Consider the following 22,255-nt stretch of genomic DNA (forward strand, 5'->3'; position numbering starts at 1 on the left):
ATACGACTAATCCTTTTCCTTTTACTTATCCATAAATTGAAAAAACAAAAAAAAAAACATTTATCACAACAAAGCACTTGTAATAAAAAAATAAACTAAGAATCGTCGCAAAAAAGTCTTTTCCCTCAAATCAGAAGCCGTGGAGGCTAAGTATAGAAACAGCCCCTTACCTCGGCTTTGGCCTCATAAATTCTCTCTCTTCTTTCCCAATTTCCACAATTACACATCTTCGGGAAAAAAAAAGGAAATACTCAAAACCCTCGCATTGACTTGTTTAAATATTCAACCTTTTTGCATTCAATCACACCTATTGCTACAGATTACCCAAATTTCAGTTAATTTTGTTTATTAATTTATCAATGGGTGATCGAACTTGGAATTTTTCCCTCTCTACTTCTTCTTCCAAGTACAATCAGTCTTACTCTGGTAAAGCTCTAAACTTTGTTGAATTGGGTGTTTTTAATCCCTGTTTTTTGGGTGTTATTTGAGTTCAATTTGGTTATAATTAATGGGTTTATGTTGAATTTTTCTGGGTATTTCTGAATTTTAATTTTTGATTGTTGTTCAGATAATTTATTGGAATATGAAGAATTTGATGGAGATACTGATGATATTGAGGTTGATTATCCATGCCCCTTTTGTTCTGAGGATTTCGATATTGTTGGATTATGCTGTCATATTGAAGAGGAGCATTATGATGAATCTAAACGAGGGGTATGCTGTTTTCTGCTGTTTGTTAATTATTTCAATTACTTTGATTGACTGCTAATTGTAGGTTGTATGATTGTGATTTCGTGTTCTTTTTATATGATATGAGATGGATTAAGCTGAGTGTATTATGGAAGTTCTCGTCTTGTTGTTTTATCATGTTGCTAGCTTCCTAGTCATCGAGCGGTATTATAGATAGGCCCATTGCCGGGAAAATTAGTTTGGGATTTCTTGAAGATTACAGTTAGGCTAAAATTGATTTGATGATGAATACTGAGATAGTGAATTATGATGGGAGGGATTTTAAGTGGGTTTTGACTTTTGACTTCATCTTTTGTTATGAGAAATTACCATAAAATTGATCTCCAATGTGTTTTATTGTATATTGTGTTATGAATTTGATGTGTAGTTTGGGTATAGGCATTTTATTGCCTTAAGGATTGGCTTGAATTTTCCATAAATGGCTAGGTCCTAATGGCTAGGTCCTGAGGAAGGTGAGGTCCTCCTGCCCTTTTAGTTTTAGCTTTTGTGGATATATATTTATCCACCAAGATTGCTTTGATGCATAATTAAATTGTTAAATGTTAAGGATTATATAGGCTTGAGGGATATGCACAATGTCTTTTTGGCTTTTTGCTTAGAAAGCTATAATTTTTATGGTCTTAATTGTAAAAAGGCTATGAGAAATGCTAAAGTTGTGAAATACACTCTCTTTTGTGTGCCTCTCCCTCAAAATTTCTTTCAGCATTTTTGATGGAAATTACAGGAAATTGAACAATATTTAGAGGAACTTTTGGGGTTTTGAGGGAAGGTTAAGGAAGGATTTAACTAGGTTTCTTGTTTAATTGTACAGAAATTTGTAATTCAAAGGGGGGAAATGAAATGAGGTGGATTTTTGTGTGTTTTGGTAGTTTTGTTTGAGAATTGAGGGGAGAGAGAGAGAGAGAGAGATGTGGTAGAATTGTAGTAGACACAGTCTGATTATTCAAGTGCAAATTATGTGCCCAGACTGCCTGCAGCCTGCACTAGTTCCCTTGTCAATTTTTCAAATTACAACCGCTATTGAAATAAAAAAGCTTGCGATAGTAGATGAAACATGCAAGGTTGACATAAAAGATAGTCGTAATTGGAGTATTTTCCAAATAATTAATTTTTTTTAAAGCCCGATCAAAATTGTACAATGACAAACAAGGCTACTGATCTTTGCCACACGTGCAAGCCTTGTGGGCAGTACTGCACGTCAGCAATAGCCCACGTAGTTTACCCTGATATGCAAAGCCTAAACTTTTCTACTTCTTTGCCACCAAATTGCATGAGCTTTATAGTTTATACCTATGGTATGTATATTTCTCTACTATTTACCACAAAATTGCATGGCCTATCTACCTGTGTTGTGTATATGTATTATGAGCCTTGTTCTTGGTCGTCGCATGCATAAATTTACCCCTATAGGCTAAACCTAAACTTTTTTCAACTTAATTGTCACATGATTGCATGGCCTATTTACCTGTGGTAATCATAGTGAAAGATTGCAACTTGCTAATTTCTCTTTCACTACAAACTCTGATGTGTAGATTTTAATAATGTTGACACATTTGACAGGTTTGTCCCATGTGTGGCACAAGCGTTGGAGCAGACCTGGTTGAGCACATAGCTTTTCAGCATGAAAACATCTATAAGATATCCTTTTTTCTCATTAATTTGATTGTTGTGCTTTCGAAATAATTTGTACACTGTGAGTAGAAAAAATTGCGAAACCGGTCATGTTATCATGAAAACAACTTTTGACAAATGAATAGAAAGGATCACAGTGAACACAGTGTGAATTCTTTCAAAAAGTTCACATTAATAGCTTTAAACCTTATTTACAATTTCTGATTTTAAATAAGTACTCCATATTTTTAATAACCAAAACTATCATGATATGGGTGGGTAACATAGTTGGTGAACACAAAGTTACTTGAGATACCATGCTCTATGAACTGCATAATAAATTACTAAAATATATTTGGTCAATTCAAATACAAGAGTGAATGTAAGGCCTAAAAAAATTCTAATGCGGTGGAGTCACCATCATGTAACAGGTGACACGGGGAGAAAGATGTGACCTATTGTGGTATTAGGTAACATGGTTTTGTGGAACAAAATGCACACTTAATTAAGAATTTATGCGTATGTAAACCCAGGAAGAAACTACTGGTTGCATTAAGGCTGATATAAAAATAAATAAATAAATAAATAAAAAGAAAATAATTAAGGTTAACTATGTACATTTTCAACCTTATATATCTTTAATACTATAAGAGTAGAGATTATAATAAGTTGATACATAGTACTAGGAGAGTATTTACCAAGATGAATATAATGAGACCCCACATGACTACACTTTCTCTTACGTATGAATCACAATATGTGGTTGAAGAGAATTGTGTGAAAAGAGGAAGTATATTCAATGGAAGTAGGCCCATTCATGCAAGGGTTAGCAAGTGTAAGTCTGAGCTAATTTTGTACTGTCTGTGATCTCAAATACTAATCAGACTACATGTACTCCATTGCATCTGTGGACTGTGACTTTCTTACTTGAATGATTGTTTGTGCTTACAGCATTTAAAGAATAGGATTGCAGCTTATGAACTCACAAACGTTTGTTTAGGGAATCCCTAGATTCAAATTTTTTGTCTGTGCTGCTTTAGATGGAAAAAGCTTGACTTCTTGAGCTCATAGGATGATCTTATACCTCTTATTTTTTCCAGTTGAAAATTTATACTAATTGTTGTTCATCTCTCACCTTAATATGAAGAATTTTTCCTTGACTGAGTACTTACAGCGGGAGCAAGACTAGACATAGTCATGGTGATTCTCAGTCTACTCTTGCTTTATTAAAGAAGGAAATGCTAGAGAGAAGTTTGAAATGTCTTCTAGGGAGCTCTTCACCTGTAGTTTCTTCCTCTGATGCGGCTGTTGATCAATTGCTCTCGTCATTTGTCCGTAGCTATTCAACAACTTCTGAGATTGAAAGTAAGCCATCATGTTCTTCAGCTGAGGTACCTGTGAAAGAGGAAGTTGTGGATGAGGATACACTAGAAAGGTGAGAGATATTAGGGCTATTTCCCTGACTCATGGTTTAAAGATTATGCACTTCTCTCTTCTTTGATTCAATTTGGTAGATATGTTACATGGCTGTTGTCTGATGTTAATATTATTCTGATCCCAATTTTTCATGCCTCACTTGGTCGCATTAACCTGCTTTATGGCATTGTATCTGATAATTTTCTATGCCTGGTATATAATTAGAAGCAACCAATCATGTGTAGCATGCCCCTCTCATACTCTTTTGACTCTGGGTGATAATGCATCTCTAACGACTGATGCTAGCTTTTAATTCTCGTGGATGATGTATGACATGTTAGATGAAGTCCAATAGTCTATGCTATTCCAAAGTAATAAAAATAGTAATAATATAAAAAAGAATCAGACCCAGAAGAAGGGTATAGAGCATAAAGTTCCTGTCATTGTCAGGAGTCAGGAGCAAGATAATTTATGGTCATTCGATATGCCAGATCTCAGCGATGTAGGTTTAAAAGTTCACGAAATGCTAGAAGATGGTAATAATGTGGTTCGTGGTTTCCTACTCTTTAATTGAAGTGTATATTAGGCCTTAGTCTTGAATGGGTTACAGTGGGGACATGCTTACAGTGAAAAACGAAATGATTACTTTTTTGTGTGTATGTGTGTTTCTACTCTGCAGAAAGAGTTTTGTATGGACTGTTTGTGATAAAAAGTACATTGATACACATATTGGTGTTATCAGCAGGACAGGTAAATTTCTAAACATAAATATTTGTAAATTCAATAGATATATAATGGAGACCAGAAAGCAATGTTTCAGAAATTGGAAATAATCATGGAAACTAAAATACAGCTCCAGGGCTAATCTCTTCCCTGGGAGAATTGTTAAGGCTGAACTTCTTGCTAAATTCGGTGGGTAGCTTCACATAAGACAACAGAAAGGGTTTTAAGGGCCTTATAGACGACTAAGAGTAATGGGAACTCAACAGGAGAATATGTGCTATAAAACATTGGGATTTTCCTGGATAATGGGACTAGTGAAATGAAAAGGCTAAAAGTAGCAAAAATAGTACTCTTAGTATTTTCATAATTAGATAGATATAGAAGATATGTAGGAGGGTTTAATGTTTCAGAATAGTAATAAGTAACTGAACTGAAAGACAAAGCTTACATTTAACAGAGAGAATTCGTGTAAAGTTTTGCTTTAAGGTAGCTTTGGAAAGATTTCATATGGCAATATCATTCCCCTTAAGGATGATGGTTTTGTGATTATCATACCCTCTTAAGGAGGATGGTTGAATGAGTAAGACTTCCAGCTTAACTCCCGTCAAAAAAAAAAAGACTTCCAGCTTGACTGTTTGTTGATATCTATTTTTGTTTTTAAGTGAAGTTTGAACAATATGAACTGTTGTTCGAGTCAAGGTATGTATGTATGTGTTTCTTTGCTTTTGTGGAACCATAATCGTTGTAGGTGATAAGTAATGATATTCTATATGTTACATTATATATATATATATAGGGGAGGAAAGAAGTAGTAAAAGGGAATTGTTATTTTGAACTCATCACCCCTCCTCCAATTAGCCGCAATTTCAGTCCTTTTCCCTACTACTCTCTGTACCAGTCATGTCATTTGGTGCATATAGCCTTTGTATTCAGCTGCTATCTAACAACAAGCCTGTTATTCAACTTATTTCTTTCAAGTGATAGAAACCTCTTAAATCACCCCCTCCAAAAATTGCTGCAAATTATAAATGCAGTAAATCAAATCTTGCTACCTAATTGATTCATATTTGGCTGTCACGGAGTTAAGAGTTATTTGTGGTTCTGTTGTAATCTACTACTGAAGAGGGTGCAGTATACAGGACACCTAACCTAAGTTTACCCTGACATGAGTGTTTTTAGCAGCATTGTGGCCAGTGTTAGGCTTCTGAGTAGTAAAGTCAGGCATGTATTTGAACATTGGGGTTGACTTACGTTGTACTCTGCTGTATAAAGGTGATTATACCGAAGCTGTAGATAAGCAAAGTCTCCGGAAGACTTCAATTCTCCAGGATTTATTTTCTCTATGGGCTCTATCCATACAGAAAATGGGTATCTAGTTTGGTTTTTTTTTTTAAAAAAAAAATAAAAATTCATTGGTATATGTTTTCAGTTTTGTAAAATCTTGGACTTTGAAATTGCAGTTTCTTTTTTTCATTCTCTGCTGGGTAAAAAAAAAAAAAAAATTAAGATATTTGTGTTCCTAGTGCTTGTGATAGCTTCTTCAGGCTATTATTAAACCTCTTATAGTGTGAGTGTGTGACCAATCTGGACTAGGCTGCTATATTATCTTTGTTCTTTGTAGCTCATTTTTCAGTTGATCTATTTTAAAGTGCTTGGCAACTTTTATTGATGTGTGCCAGTAGAGTAGACAAAATGTTGGTCATGTTAAGGCAGTTGATGCACTTCAGCTTTTTTTCCCTAGTGAATTCATTTTGATATTGTTAAAACGTGAGATACTGGTAATAGGCAGAACATTGAAGAATTAGCTGAACCATATAAGAAAGATGTGACTGTGAGATCTTTCTGAAGTATGATTTCAGTACAGCTTACTGTGATAGAATATAATCTTTACCCTCCCAGGAAACCAAAGCGGCAGCTTAAAATTGTTTGAGCTGATGAATATCCCCCTGTAAATGATGTGTCACAGGCTATATTTCTGGACCAGTCACTATTATTTGCAATTGTCTCGTCATTAGTTTCCACGTAACAGGGAGTTTAGTGATGGAGTAATCACCTGAATATTTTTTAAAAAAACTCCCCATCATTATGTTTGGCAATAGTTACCTGTTATTTAGTGCATGTCTAGAAGAACAGGTCTAGGAGAAAGATATCCATTGGACTGGCTTGTGTTTTTTTTACATATCTAGAAATAGATAGTGCTGCTTCTGGGCCTTTGTCACTTTGAGTTATACCGTCAGTTCAAAGGCCAAAGCCTACAGCATTTAGCATTTTCTAAGTGTCATGTTTGCTTTGCTCATTTTTGCAGAAACTGGGAAATCCCACATGTTAGACTATCTGTTGGTATAATATCTCGTAGTTACTGAAATGTTTTTAAATTTACCAAAAATGTTTTTAAATTTACCAAAATCTGAATCAGTTTTTGACTTATTTTTGTAATGGTAGGGGGATGAAAAACTTTGTTATATCTGAGGAGAAGCAGGAGGAGCACGCACAAAAATGCAAGTTTATGCAGTCGCTTGTATTTTCTACTATCCTTGATGATGACTTATAGTGGTGACTTTGGGTGGCGATTGTCTCAGCTCTAGCGGAAGAATGCTCCAGCTGTTTTATTTATGGACCGATCCGTGTAACTTCAAATCAGCAATGATATCACTGAGATAAGTGAAGCAGATGAAGAAACCAGGCTACAGCATGTATTGCAATCCGCAATGTAAGAATGTAACAATGTATTGCAGATGAAGAAACCAAGCTACAGCATGTATTGCACATAGAAACAATGTATTTACTGTGATATAGTGGTGGATTGGCTGTTTGTACTTGTATGGGATGTGATTTAGAAGATATCAACATAATTATGTGGTAAGAAAAAGGTTGAAATATGGTGTAGATTGTAGAGTGGCAGCCTTAGATCTCATCTTTCGTCTCTATTCCTATGCTTTGACATCGCGTTGTATAAGATGATCATATAGTATTTTATTGTGACCTAACATAACTATTTTAGTCATGAAGTTATTTCTTTACTTGGTATGGAATTACTTTTCATCTCACTAATAACTCCTAGATAATTATCATCATCGAGTGTTTATTTTTGTTGGATTTTATTGTTATGCCTTGAAAAATTCAAAGGAGGCTAACAATTAACTGAGCAATATTGCAGGCCTTGGCAAATTAGGGGCATACGCAAGCTAGTACTCCATAGAACGTTTACGTGAGTGTGAGTGTGAGGAAACAAAACCATTCTCATTTTTTTGATAACGTCCTCATCATTTTTTTGATATCACAAATTACAAGTTTACAACATCCACTCACTTCGAGCTATGGAGTAAGTCTTTGTGGATGCCAATTAGTTTGATTGTAAAAGTATTGAGGGTGGTATTTAAGATCAAATCTCGTTTATATCATTATCCTTTGTATTTTTTTTTTTTTTTTTTTTAAAACTTGAGTGACTCGATTTCGAGGGTTACATGAGCTTTTTTCAACTTAAATGAAAAATGAGCTTTTTTCATTTGTATGAAATATTTTAACGATTCCAATTTTGAAGAATCAAACTTATATACTTGTTCCAAACTATATTAAACAAAATACTTCTAATTTATCTTAGTGGGACCAAGTTTCCAACGTATCAAGCTATATAAACTAATCTAACTTTTTCTATTCTACCTATGTGGATTAATTACAGCAAATAATATATTTAGACTACTCTAACATTCCGTTATATTATATCACCTTAAAAAAAATAACAAACAGATTTTTATGAACAACTAGACAAGGATAATAATTGAAATGAATATGGAGGGGCAAGGGGTAGAGTATTTGGCTACAAAATTGTGAATAAGAAGATATCAACCTCAAGCATTCACGATAAATACAAGACACATAAAGTGTGGATGTTCTTGATCATATCCAAATTCGAATCTAATTTTTTCACAACTTCAAACAATCCAAAAATTGCAACGGAGTCAAAGTAAATAATCACTACTCAAGAAATGGATAATCTCTCTTCCAACTCCTTCTAGTGGCTCCCTTGACGTTGATGTCTAAACACACATTCACCACAATTCACACACCAAACCAAAAATTAAAATAGAAAATAAATATAAAAATTAAAAAAATACAGATTCTTATACTATTTGTCAAGTCACACCTTTTAGGTTATTTCGTTAGTGTTGTAAGAGATACTCAGTCAATGGTATAAGGGTTACTTTGCCAATATTACAGGATTACTCGGTTAGTGTTATAAGAATTACAATACTTTTTTCTTTTACAGCAGCCACCCACAAGTTTTAGGGCCTGTTCATATTTACTTAATTTCAGTTCAGTTCACTTCAGCTCCTAATTTCCCTCTCTCATAAAATATTCATTTTAGCTCAGTTCAGTTTAGTTCCAATCAATTTAGTTTAATTCAGTTCAACTCAATTCAGTAAATATAAACATACCCTCACTAAAAAAACTACTCCAAAAAAAAAAAAAAACAAATAAAGAAATTTCCAGCACCACGTGATCGACGACGTACGTGTGACTATTCACCTCACATATTAAAAGTGGGTGGGCCCCACCCATGGGGCCCAGCCGTGGCGAATCGATTTACTTGAATTTCCCAACTACCTGAAATTTATTTACTTAATCTAAATTTAGTTTAATTGAAAAAAAAAAAACCAAAAAGTTCTGAAAATTCTCTGCAATTTCCAGTTTTCCATCTTCACTGAATTTCTAACCAGATTCATTCATTCAATGATTTTCTCTCTCCTCTAATTCCGACGCCATGAAAGCTCTTCCTTTAGCTTTCTCTCTCTAAAAACCTCTCACTACCTCGATCTCATCGGAAACCCTAATTTTCATCCTCTTTCTCTCTCTAGAAATCTCGAATTGAATTTTTACGAGTCAATTTACCACTCATAGTAGTTGAAGTTGACTACTATTTTGTAGTTTTTCCTGGCAATGCAAGTCTGCTGTAACTCGATAATCTGCCTCTTCAGGGAGGATTGTTGTGGAATTCGATCATTTTCTTCACAAATTCAAGAGATTTGCAGATTTCAATTTGATTTTTCTCAGCGATTTTGTTACTGTAATGGCGGTTGCCGATTCTCATAATTCGATGCTTTGTAATGCCGGTGCCGGTGCTGCTGCTGGTATTGATTGTGGATTGGTTGATTTGAGTTTTGGAGTAGCGCGAATTTTTTATTGGATTGTTGATTTGGAATTGAGGGAGAATTTTGATTAATTTTTTTGAATTTGTGTTTTTCAGGTGTGATTGCAGCTTCTTTTGTTTGTCCTTTAGATGTTATTAAAACTAGACTTCAAGTTCATGGCCTTTCCACTCTTGGAAATGGACCAGCAAAAGGTACTTTTTTTTTATGCAATAAATGATATAAATATTATTTTTTCTAGTGTTTTATGCTTAAGGAAGTTATATTTAATGAGTGTTTGAATTTATTTGATGATTAAAATAACACTTGAATTTTTAATTTCTTAAATTGTGGAATTAGATTTATGTTGGCTAGACTAATTGTTTGAATTCAAATGAATTCTTAATATTTGATGAGAATTGAGATAAATAATTTGGATTAGTTATAAGTTCTTATGTTATATGCCAGTTCAGTAGATTACAGTGTAGGCAAAATTGGAGATTAGGAGAAGAAGATTGGTTCATGTTTGTTGCTACTTCTATTTGGGATTGATAGCTGATGTCGAAGGATGTGATTTTGGATTGATTTTAGGAATTCAAGGATAAATTTGTGGCCGATTGTGATGGTTTATAGAGAAATATAGATACAAATGAAAGTTTGATCTTTTGCTAAATGCCTGTCATACTTAGAAAGGGCATGTCATCTTCTTTTTGTTAGAACGTAGACCGGGAAGGTGGGAATTGCATGCCTTTTTAAAATTCTCTTAAACATTTGCAGGTGTCCTGTGTAAATTCCTCTGTTCAATTTTTTTACTACTGTTTCTTAGGTTTTCTTTGTAAGGTTGTTTACTGCTTCTTAACTTGTTAATGATTATTTTCCCTACGCGTGTGAAATGCCTTTGTAAAGCTTTGGCTTCTTTAGCAATCAACATTCTTAATTCATCTGTTTTATTTGTCCAATGTCTGACTGTTGGAATTTCATTTCAAACAGGTAGCATCATTGTATCTAGTTTAGAACATATATTTTATAAAGAGGGCTTGCGTGGAATGTATCGTGGTCTCTCTCCTACTGTCTTGGCTTTGCTTCCTAATTGGGCAGTAAGTAGCACAGTTTTCAGGATACTTAAAACATGGTTTATATTTTTTGCGAGTGCAATTTCTCATGGTAGCTCTGAAGACAAATTATCGTTGTGAATGTTTATTAAACACAGTTAAGTAAAATTTTATGAGACAAGCTCATGTTTCAATATAAAGTTTGATTTTGTAATTTGTAGATTTTCAAATGTGATAAAAATCATGTGAAACAGAAGTGGTTGAATGAAAGGCTTAAGCTTTTAGTTTCCTGATACTTTTATTGATCTATACATCTTGAAATGATGTGTTAAGAAGTTCCCAGTGAATTTAATGGTGCAGAACGTGGACATTGGCCCTTGTTAGGCTCAATGTATAAAAAAGCTCAAGGCGCACTGAGGCGATAAGGGCTATGCAGCGCCTAGGTGCGCGCCTAAGTGCGCCTCCTTGAAGTGAGGCGCACTATATAAACAGTTGGCAGAATTTTGCTTCAGGTGCGCCTTGGGTGCTCCTCGGGCGCCTCAAGTGCGCCTTAGGTGCGCCTCGGGCGCCTCAAGTGCGCCTTATTAAAATCGCCTCGCCTAGACCCAAAAAGGCGCTTACCCCTATCGCCTTGTGCCTCAGCGCCTAGGCGCGCTTTTTCAAACACTGGTTAGGCTGGACAAATTTTCTCTTTCTTGTCTACTCTGAATTATATTTCATATGTGGGATGCTAATAGGATTCTTTATCGCTCATCTACTTTATCTATAACCTAATAGCTTTATTTTATCGGTATTAATATTGATATGGAAAATCATTGTGCATACATGATCTATAGAGTTTGTGTGAATAACAATTCAAAAGTTATCATGTCTGCATGTATGGTAGGGTGCTATTAGGATGCATCACCTATTAACTCAGATGGAGTCTATGCTTTTTTTGATCTATTATTAAGTGAGATGAAGGTATAGGTAATGTAACTGAGACTATTTTTTGGTGAAATCGATGATACTTCAGTCATAAACAATGATGACTATCCCATAAGGATTTTCCAGGAGTGGGACTGGGAAGTGTTTGCTCTGTTGAGCCATATTGCCTTACTGAACAAGTTGAAACTGATTGGAAAGTTATTTTGAGATATTGACCATGGAGGAAAATGTTTTTTAAACCATAAGCTTGAATTATGGTCAGTGGTAAATGAGAAGTTGCTAACATGGAATTTCTGATAGAACTGTCAAGATCTCAAGATTTGACCTATAAGAACTAATGGAAATTGTTAAAGGGGGCCGTATTTCAACTCTACTCTAACCTCTCTTGTACCCCTCAATGATATATTTCCTATCTTTTAAATGACAGCTGATCTCTCTTGCTGTCAGTTTGACGTTTCAGTAGTCTCTGGAGGCTGACCTACCGTATGCCGTATTGCAAGATCATAGACCATTGCTCTTTTCTCTCACGATGACATAGCTGTTATCTTTCAAAAGATAATTGGTGAAATTCTTATTGTGACTTGTGTCAGGTCGAACTGTGGAAGCATTCATCTAGGAGTCTAGGACCATGCAATAATTCTTCCTTGCTTCTTCATTTGTGAAACTAGCTCTTCAAGCGAGGCTTGCCATCAAAAGAATATAATATAGCCATTATCCATCAACAAAATCTCAGCCTTTGCCCTTATAATTTTTTAACTTGCTCCTGCTCAATGGGGGAGTAATCTGCTTGTGTTTTATAACCATTTTCTTGTCAAAATTACTGTGGAGCCAGTTGAGGCACTTCATTTCTCAATACTACAGTTTTAAATCTTCTGTAAATCCATCTCAACAGATTCATTTTTGCTTCCCCTTCTATCTCTCTCTCTCTCTCACCGTTTTACTTTTAACTGTGCATGGCAGGGTACACAGTACAAATTTTGCAGTTCATAGTCGTCGTCAATTCCTGTCAGTAAAATTAAGTGATGCATGTAGTTAATTTTTCTGTCAGGTGGAGAGATTAATATTTGCGTAATTGTCTGTTTATGAAATGACATATGTTGAATCCAAGCTTATTTCTATTGAACTGAATATGAGGAAAATTTCATATATTTGGTTTATGATTTTCCAAAGCTTAATGCAAATAAGAAGTTTTACTTTAAGCATCCAAACTGAACAGTGCAGGTTCTGAGTGTCTTCATCATCATTGCAATATTTTGGTATGTTTTTATTAAAAGAAATTTTATACTTCTTCCATTCCCCTAATGTTGCAACAAGGAGAGAAGACACGTAATTGAAGATGAGGAGAGAGATAGAAAAAAATAAAGATAGAGAGAAAGCATGTACAAATATGGTAATATTGCAATATTAGTAAAATTTTCTAAAATGGTAATTGTTGCAATAATAGAGGATTGGAGGAATTATATATTTTAAATTGTTATAATTACAGTGGAGACTGTTAAAGGACTACTCAACCAAAAGCTCTGATGGTTGAGGTCCAAAAATATACTCTATTACTCCCCATCACATGAGAGCTCATTGGGCATGACCGCATGAATTGTGGATGCGGCATGGGCCCTCCTTATCCTAGTGCGAAATATTCTACTTGAAAAGGGGGAGGGGGGGGGGGAAATGATATTTGAACCCGTGATCTTTGTTTCAAGATAGCTCTTGATACCATGATAAAGGGCCAACTCAACTAAAAGTTTTAGTCGGTGGTTGATGCCCAGGAGTATGTTTTATATTCTATTAGAGGAATCCCATGGGTTTAATTTAGTCGGAGTTAAATAGAGCACATGTACTGTGACTTTAGCAATAAGAGGAATCAAGTGGGGATTAAGTAACTTTGGACTGTAAGGAGTCGTCCAAGAGCGATTGATTTAAGTAACTTAGATCAATTTTGCAGAAAATGGAGATGTAGAACAAGATGTGAACCAAAGGATTAAATTTGGGTGGACCAAAATGGAGAACTGCACTGGGGTATTTTGTGCTGAGAGCATACCGTTGGCGTAAGGGTAAATCTATTAGACAACTATTAGACCAACATTGTTATAAGGGTCTTAATGTTAGGCTTCTAAGGAGGACCATGTTAGTAAGATGAGTGTAGCATAGATGTGGCTGTTAAGATGGATTTGTGGAAAATTGGAAACACCTTAAGGGATAAAAGTAGGAATGAAGAAATTTGAATAAAAGTTGGAGTGGCGGATATTGAAGGTTTAATAAGGGAGAATGTATTGCATTGGTTTGAGCATTTGAAATAAAAACCAAAAGAAGTGCTGGTAAGGAAAGTAGACAGGTGGGATCTTGATAGTCTTAGAAGAGGTCGAGGGAGACTTAAGTTGACTTGGATGGGAGGATTCAAGATTTTTATGAAGAAATTGGGTGTAGGAGCACATAGCACTCAAGAGGACACAGAGGGAGAAGAATGGTTTGTGATCTCAGGAGATAAATTTTAGCTCATGTAGCTGACCCCATTATTGAGATTTTGGCTTCAGGTGTTGAATTTAATTTTTAAGTACACCTTTTTTTTTAAAAAAAAAAAATTTATTTCAATCCACTCGGGGCCAGCTACCCTGCGTGAATAATTATGAATGGCCCAGACCATGTGTTCTTTGAGTGTCTATTATATTCATCCTGCATTCTGTCTGGTCATTTGTTTGCTGTTATCTGATTTCATCTAAGTGACTTGAATCTACATTGATTGCAGGTGTATTTTACTTTGTACGAGCAGTTTAAGAGCCTTCTTGGCTCAGATGGTTAGTTGCTGACTTCTAAACACTTATAGTATGGAATTGCTTTATTTTGATGCCGGATGTTAATTAGAGCTTTGTCATAATATATTATCTGAGTTTCCTGCCCTTTATATCCAAGTTGTAACATATATCCAGTTGTGGTGCATTTGTAGATGGCAATCCTCAACTTTCAGTGGGTGCAAATGTGATTGCTGCTTCTGGAGCTGGGGCTGCTACAATCATTGTTACGAATCCTCTTTGGGTTGTAAAGACGAGATTCCAGGTATATATATATATATATATATATATATTTGCAATAATGAATTCTCATTTTATTACTCATTATTGTCAATGATGAGTCATTTGCATGCTAGATAGTCTGAGTGTTATTGAGGCTCCACCTCCCCTTTTGTGCATCCATCATAATTTCATACTTGTAGCACTAAGTATTCAATTATAATTTCTTTTGCAGACGCAAGGAATGAGAAAGGGTGTGGTTCCATATAAGAGTACTCTGTCTGCTTTGAGGAGAATAGCACACGAGGAGGGTATTCGTGGATTATATAGGTTTGTGCCTACACCTCCACCAGCTCATATGCTATATAAATATGTTTTTGAATAATAAAGACAGTGATCGGCGGCAGAATTTTCTATTTTATATCGGATGACATAATGAATATCTCTCCGTTCCTTGTTTTTTGCTTTACCCACGTTTTCGTCTGCTCTTTCGTATTTTCTTATAGATAATGCTACCAAGTTGAATTACATGTTTTATTGCAAGTAATTGAATTGCATGTTATACTAGAGTAGCATATCCCTCATTTTTGGGAACCTGATGATGAATATAATATTTGGTTCTAGGGAACCCGAGACAACTTGTGTCGAAAGTTTAACGGGGGTGTGCTTTTGAGATGTGAAGGGTACTTTTCTTGTGGGTGGGGTCCAAGACTGGGATGGGGTAGTTTCGAGTGGTGTGTCCATCGGTGGGGTGGTGGTATGTTGGCTGCAATGGCGTTGTCGTCAGTGGGGTGGTGGCTTAGGTGGTGGTGCTGTTTTGTGTTGTGCTATAAGGTTTGGCAAGGTTGTTTGGTACAGAAGAGTTTGGTGTTGAGGGTGATTCCCAGGGAATGGGATATCATAGTAGAAGAATGTTGGCAAATCATAGGGGTAAAAGGGAATGATGAAGTTGGACAAACCAACACCATAAAAGGGAATAACGCTAGTTGATTACCTTCTTTCCTTGAAATCCCTGAACCAAACTGGGCAACACCAATATTTTCTAAAGCCCAACACTAATATTCATTGTCCTTTTCACATGACTCTTTTCCAAAATGCTAATGTGTAACGAGTGTATAATTTCCATTAGAATATATGTGGGATATATACATATTACTTGATGATCAGTGTCAGTGCGTAAGAATTTCTTTTCATAACAGTTTGTTTGCTCAGAAAGATCTTTCCATCAATCATTGTGCTCTTTCCCAGATATTCGGGCTTATATACCCATTGGCCTGTTGTTTTTGATTTGCTTCTTATTCCAAAAACAATTATCTTTCTTAGAGCGTTTTTTTTCTTATTAAAGTACTGATCGAAGTTCTAACCCTAATGAATCTTTAATAATCAATCCTATTTCATTCAATTCATTTGTGAGAGTATTAGTGTGTTAAAAATCATGTAAACATGAATCTTCTTTTTGTAAATAAGGCATAATTTGCCTACAATAATTTTTTTATTTTGGAAATACACTTAGGCCCTTCTCTCTTCACCTTATTAATGCTTAACTGAAATTATTTTTACTGCAATTTAAATATTTTTGCTGAATTTAAATTAATTTTAATGAGCTTAAATTATGTTTACTAATTCTCTACTATATTGTTTCTATAATGTACTAATTTTATTGATTAAATTTTGTTTTTACTTAATGTATATGTACTCAACTAATATTATTTTTACTGAACTTAATTTGAGTAAGGTGAAGAGAACAGGGCTTTAGTTATCTTCTAGCTACTTTATTGCCTAATTTGATTCCTCGTATGTGAATTACTTGCATGAATTCTTTCTGGATCCTCTTTAGAGCACCCCCTTTCTGGATCCTTCTCACATGTACATGGCAATCCCTATCAGGAGATTTGTTTTAAAAGAATTGTCAACTACTATTTGCTATGTCTCTATCAGTTTGATGCATTTGGCTCATAAATGCTGCTGTCTTAATTTTCAAATAGACGCTTCATAAAAATTTCAAAAATCTCCAGTATGACATCAATGTGTATAAAATAAGGTAACTGGTGATCGAACTGTTATAGACCAGATTTCCGACTTCAAGATTAACACAAAGAACAGTAATTTAAGGCTTAAACTTGTGTAAATAATTGCTAATGATTTGGGAATACAAACAAAGAAGGATAACTATAGCTTTAGGCTATAAATCTCAAGGTAGCTTGAGGCTACTACTCTCATGAAGAACTCACTTAATTTCTGGATAATTCAACTACTAAGGTTACTACTACATTTATAGTCAAGCTTCTAAGGAACAATTAGCCTTCATGTGACTACTTAACCAAAATAGCTAAACCAACCTAAGACATTGCTACTGCTTGTTGCTTGCTTTCCCTAACTTCTCCTTAATGAGTTTTGTCACTTTGCTTTTTGTTGCTTGTTGACTCAATTCTCCCTTTTCTTTGCTTCTGCTGTCCCCTTCTCATCGGTTGCTGCTTCTTGACTGTTGACCTAATGACCTTCGTATGGTGATCCATCACACGAACAAAATCTTTAGCCTGGATTATCAAGGGGTATAATAATTGAAATGGAAGGCAAAACCACAAAAGACTAAAATTTTGCTGTATAAATAAGAATAGGGAAACATAAAACCTTGAAATTTGAAGACTTGTGGAGAAGAAGTGCAGCACAGAAGTAGAATATTTAATTTCTCAAGATTCAAAATCATATCAATAAGATTACGATACTCTGGGTTTTATTGCTGCTTTAAGAATGTAGGATTAAATAGAGTGAGCGAGCAAAGCAGTGTTCAAATATAAAAGACTTTTGGGGGTTGGTGTGCACTACTTCCTGCTATTTTTTTTTTTTGTTTTTTTGAAAATCTTAATTGAGGATTTTTTTTTTTTTTTTTTTTTTTTATATTTTGTACTTAACATAGCCTCCAAAGTCCAAACTCATTTTATACTGAACAACTCCATTTATTGGTGATTTTTATTCAAACGTTGATCCCAGTACGTAATACTGCACTGTTTCATGATAAGTAGCGGCAGTGTAGCGCTGTAGCAGGCAGATTATTGAACCATACTGTATAATTTGGCTTAAAATTCCTGAAGGCATAGAATAGTTTGTCATACAATCCGCTTTGAATGAAGAGACGTCACTTAAGACTCACAATTTGTAGTTAGCAACTCCTTTTATGTAACTGTCCTTGTATAATCTGGGATGTTTTGACTTTTTGAGTGATACTTTGCTTTCGTTGTTGTTATCTTATGATGACCTTTGTGTATTTGGATTAACAGTGGCCTGGTTCCTGCATTGGCTGGAGTAAGTCATGTGGCAATCCAATTTCCTATATATGAGCAAGTTAAAAGCTACTTGGCCAACAAAGGTACTTCACCTTGTTCATTAGACTTTAAAATGATATTGAGCTGAATAGATTTCCCATATCATGTTAGAAAAATAACCAATTTTTTGTTTGTCTAGATGAAACTTCCGTTGATAAGGTTCCTGCGCGTAATTTTGCAATTGCATCATCAGTATCGAAGATATTTGCATCTACATTGACATATCCTCATGAGGTATGATGCTTCTACAAACTTAAGACTTTCTCTGATGGTCTGCTCAGGCACTTTCTGCTCGATTATCTATTGATCCTTAGAACGCCCTAGGCTGATGAGGACTTTTTTAGAAATTGATCTTTTACATAAACAATATGTATCTTTAGCTAAACTAGCTTTTATATTCAATTTTACTAGAATGCTGGTTTGAGTGTGTCTTACGAGCTGCAGTGGTAATCTGTTATCAACCTCTTTTAGTGGTTAACACATATTCAACTGTATTACAGCCTTCCAGAATAAATACCTGACTGTACATGGAGTTTTAGGAAAGTGATATTGTGTGCCATTTGTACTTATTAATTTATTCTAAAAGCATGTGTGAAAGGAGATAGGAGGCTATCCTCATTGAGTAAAGCATAATGTGAGCCATTTATGTTCCAAAGTATATTAGGGGAAAGGAGATAATGCTATATTTAGATTGAAGGAGAGATAGTGTAGGTTCAAATTATAGAACTGTTAAAAATTAGCAGTTTAAAGCTAACAAATGAAGTGTTGCAGCTATAATGGGATGGCAGATAAGGGAAGTTTTACTATTTGTTAGGTAGTTAGGTGATTATTTTCTTACTGTTAGGTATGTTGATAGGTTTGTATTCTTTTATCCTAATCCTTTAACTTTTTTTACTGTAAAAACTTGAAGTAACTATTGCATCTGAGAGTGCTTCTTTATTTAATTATTATTTCAACATTCTGAAGTATTTACTTATATTAATTTATAGCTTGATAAAAGATGAGCCAACAAATGTACGTTTCAGCATAGTTGGGGACTTCTGTTTTGGGGGGGGGGGGGGGGGGGGGGGGGGGGGGGGGTTGGGTGGGATGGGGTGGTCCAGGGATTTATATTTTGCTTACTGTAGGTTACCGGGTATTGCAAGGCTGACCGGCAGTTGTGTAAATTTTTAAGCTTCAAATGTGATACATCACTTAAAGATGGGGTGGTCCAGGGATTTATATTTTGCTTACTGTAGGTTACCGGGTATTGCAAGGCTGACCGGCAGTTGTGTAAATTTTTAAGCTTCAAATGTGATACATCACTTAAAGTTCAGGGGGATAATTATTTGATTTTTTATAATGTCTAGAAAAGGGTCAGATGGTCAGTGATTGCATTTCTTGCTTGAGTAATATTGATGCTGTTCATTGTTCAGTATATAGGTTATTCTTTTATTGCTTCCTACATTGATTACTTTCTTTGACTTGATATACACATTGGGCGATTCTTTTTTTTCTTGAGCTGAATAGTTTATGTTGACATTAATTTTGAGTACCTTTCCACCAAGGCACCAATACGTAGAAGATGAACAACACAGTACTAGTTAACATCGAATAATTATTTGCATTGGAATAGTTCATATTTCCACCAACCTTTTTGATGGTGAAGGTTCATTTCCTGTATAAAGAAAACAACTCATGGAATGTGCTCTCAACCTTCTGTTAGCTTATGAATAATGATCTTTGTTTCTCATCAATCTCTTGGACTGTTTCTGCAATTAATTCCCTTTTCTGTTTTTTTTAGCCCATTTTAATAGAACTGGGTTAGAATACCCTAATATGATTAAAATTATCTTGCAGGTTGTTCGATCACGACTTCAAGAGCAAGGGCATCATTCAGAGAAACGGTACTTAGGGGTGACTGATTGTGTCAGGAAAGTGTTTCAACAAGATGGCATTGCTGGATTTTACCGTGGTTGTGCCACCAATCTGCTTAGGACTACACCAGCTGCTATGATTACCTTTACCAGTTTCGAGATGATTCACCGGTCTTTGGTCAGTATGTTTCAACCTGACACACAACATCATACACTTTAAATTTCAGATGGAGTTTTTACCTGTTCTGCTGCCTCGATGAATTACTGTGGATATGCCAAACCTGCAACTATAGTTTTCTCTCTATTCTTTGGTGGCCTAGAAACTAGGTTTACCCCCAGATAGGAAAATATATTTGAAGCTCATTTTTTTCACCGAATGTAGGGGTGGGATTAATTATTAGTGATGATGATGATGAAAAATGTAAAAATAGAATTACAAAAGCTATTTATCAACTTTAAAAAGGCTGTGACAATATATGTTAAACTGTGAAAGAAGTATGATTTTAGCTTTGTTGGTAGTATTGAGTATTGAGTGCTGCAGAGGTACTTGTGTTTTACGCTGAGAATTTTGTGTACATAAAGCTCTTTAACCTATCGAGTCTATGATGTGTGGTGTCTCAATCTGTTTTAAATATATTCTCTTCGCTTTCTAATCTTAGCAATATACACCTTACTTCTTTCGTTCTTCAATAATTGTAACATTAGTTTTTGGTAAGCTCTAAATAATTTTAGTGTTATCATATTTGGCTCTGGTTCTCTTTCTCTCTCCTTATTACATATAGGTTGTTCATTCTAACTCTCTCGTAGCGTTCAAAGTTGTGATTTGTGTCACGCACGTAGTGTTCAATGGTGTGAATTGTGTCACATTACGATAACTACAGCAACTAGGGAAGTACGATATTAAGAGTAGAGTGGGATGGATAAATTACCAAGGGAAGGGAGGTAATAGGAGAATGTGTGTATCAGGTTCCTTGGAGCATACCGATGGAATAAACAAAATACGAACAGTTAACATAATATAGTCGTAGATCTTAGGTGGTTATGGCTTAGTTAAAGGGGAAATATAATGTAGTTTTGCTAAGTTAGAACTGGCTTGTCTATTTACTCTTCTCGTTCATATTTGGTACTAACTTGGTAATTAGTTGGTACCTAGCTGAGTACTACCAATCAGAACTTAGGCTTTGATGGTACTCATTCGATTCAAACAAGAAAAATGCACTATTCAGTACCAATAGAGTTCACTTGTGTCTAAAATAAACGCAAGTCATTTTGGATAAATACTTCATCTCGACATAGACCCTTTTACTTCTCGCTCTCCCTTCCGCCATGTCGCGTCCAAACAATGGGGAAAATTCCCTCTTCCCTCCTTTCCTCCCTTCCCCTCCATTTCTCCAAATCCTCTTTATTCAAGAATATTATCTGTACAAAACACATTTGTTTAAAGACCATTAAAACCACATCTTAAACTTATGGATAACTCTAATGAAAAAAGAACTGTTTTAAACCCTGCAATCGTTACTATTACGAGTTTACTATTTTATCGACATACAAAAACAAATGCATTGTAGAATCTAAGGAAAAAGTAATCCATCCAATCTTTATCTCTTTCATCACATAAGCTACATACTACTAACTTCTAAATATGACAGTTATAAAAGAGACGTTGATGCTCAATCTGTCTAGGATACCGTTTGAAAAAAGCATTTCTTGTGTCTTAAAATTTCCAATGATGTTATTCTTTTTTATTTTGTCAAAAAAAAAAAAAAAAAAAAATCCAATGATGTTATTCTTTTTTATTTTGTGGATGAGATGGTGCAATGCACTTTTCCTATGCCCAAATTTGTAAGATACAACCTTATACCCCACATCAAAGTAAAAACAAAATATACTTTTTCTTTAACTATTTGCACCAATTTATTATTTTTCTAATTTTTTTTTGTAAAATAGACATATACTACATTAAATGGAAATTGTTAAAATGCAATTGAGTATTGGATTAGTAAAATAATCTTGTCTTTCCATCTAAAAAGGCCAGACTAATTGCACTCATAAAGATATAGGAGGTAATGGTGCTTATAATTTGACAACTCATTAGTTCTATTAAAAGGTCCGGTTGTTCGATCACTTTTGTCTAATTATACAAATATTAATACTAATACGAGTTTAGATCAATGGATTGATAGGACCACTCTATTATATTGCTTCCTTTTTCATGATTTATTTTGTCCATTCTCCTCAAATTCCTTTTTTTTTTTTTTTTTACTTTACTTTTGTACACTAAAATAATGGAGCACATAGTAAAAGTGAATAATATCTTTAACGTTGAGTTTCGAGAAAAAAAAAAAAAAAAGAAATTAAGTAAATCTATATTATTGTATTATGTATTTATTGAAAAGTTTAGATAGACTATTCAAAAAAAAAAAGTTCATATAGAACTAAACAATAATGTAACAAAATCTATCCCAA

At 34.7% G+C, this 22,255-nt stretch overlaps 2 protein-coding genes across 2 annotated transcripts; both read left to right on the plus strand.

Moving 5' to 3' along the window:
* Window positions 1-163: 163 nt before the first annotated feature.
* Window positions 164-7,547, plus strand: LOC145618203 (protein DEHYDRATION-INDUCED 19 homolog 4-like). The gene is made up of 5 exons (XM_081672984.1): window positions 164-426; window positions 569-714; window positions 2,311-2,388; window positions 3,534-3,796; window positions 6,943-7,547. Exons 1-5 carry the CDS (start codon window positions 360-362, stop codon window positions 7,049-7,051), a joined length of 663 nt encoding a protein of 220 aa, XP_081529110.1. The 5' UTR covers window positions 164-359; the 3' UTR covers window positions 7,052-7,547.
* A 1,568-nt stretch (window positions 7,548-9,115) lies between these two features.
* LOC145618648 (nicotinamide adenine dinucleotide transporter 1, chloroplastic-like) lies at window positions 9,116-20,310 on the plus strand. The gene is made up of 9 exons (XM_081673421.1): window positions 9,116-9,629; window positions 9,746-9,841; window positions 10,617-10,723; window positions 14,349-14,397; window positions 14,547-14,656; window positions 14,846-14,940; window positions 17,889-17,977; window positions 18,073-18,167; window positions 19,773-20,310. The coding sequence occupies exons 1-9, from the start codon at window positions 9,569-9,571 to the stop codon at window positions 20,007-20,009; spliced, it is 939 nt and encodes a 312-aa protein (XP_081529547.1). The 5' UTR covers window positions 9,116-9,568; the 3' UTR covers window positions 20,010-20,310.
* The last annotated feature ends 1,945 nt before the right edge of the window (window positions 20,311-22,255 follow it).

This window comes from Chenopodium album, chromosome 26, assembly GCF_948465745.1.
Source record: "Chenopodium album chromosome 26, dcCheAlbu1.1, whole genome shotgun sequence".
Classification (NCBI taxonomy): Eukaryota; Viridiplantae; Streptophyta; class Magnoliopsida; order Caryophyllales; family Amaranthaceae; genus Chenopodium; species Chenopodium album.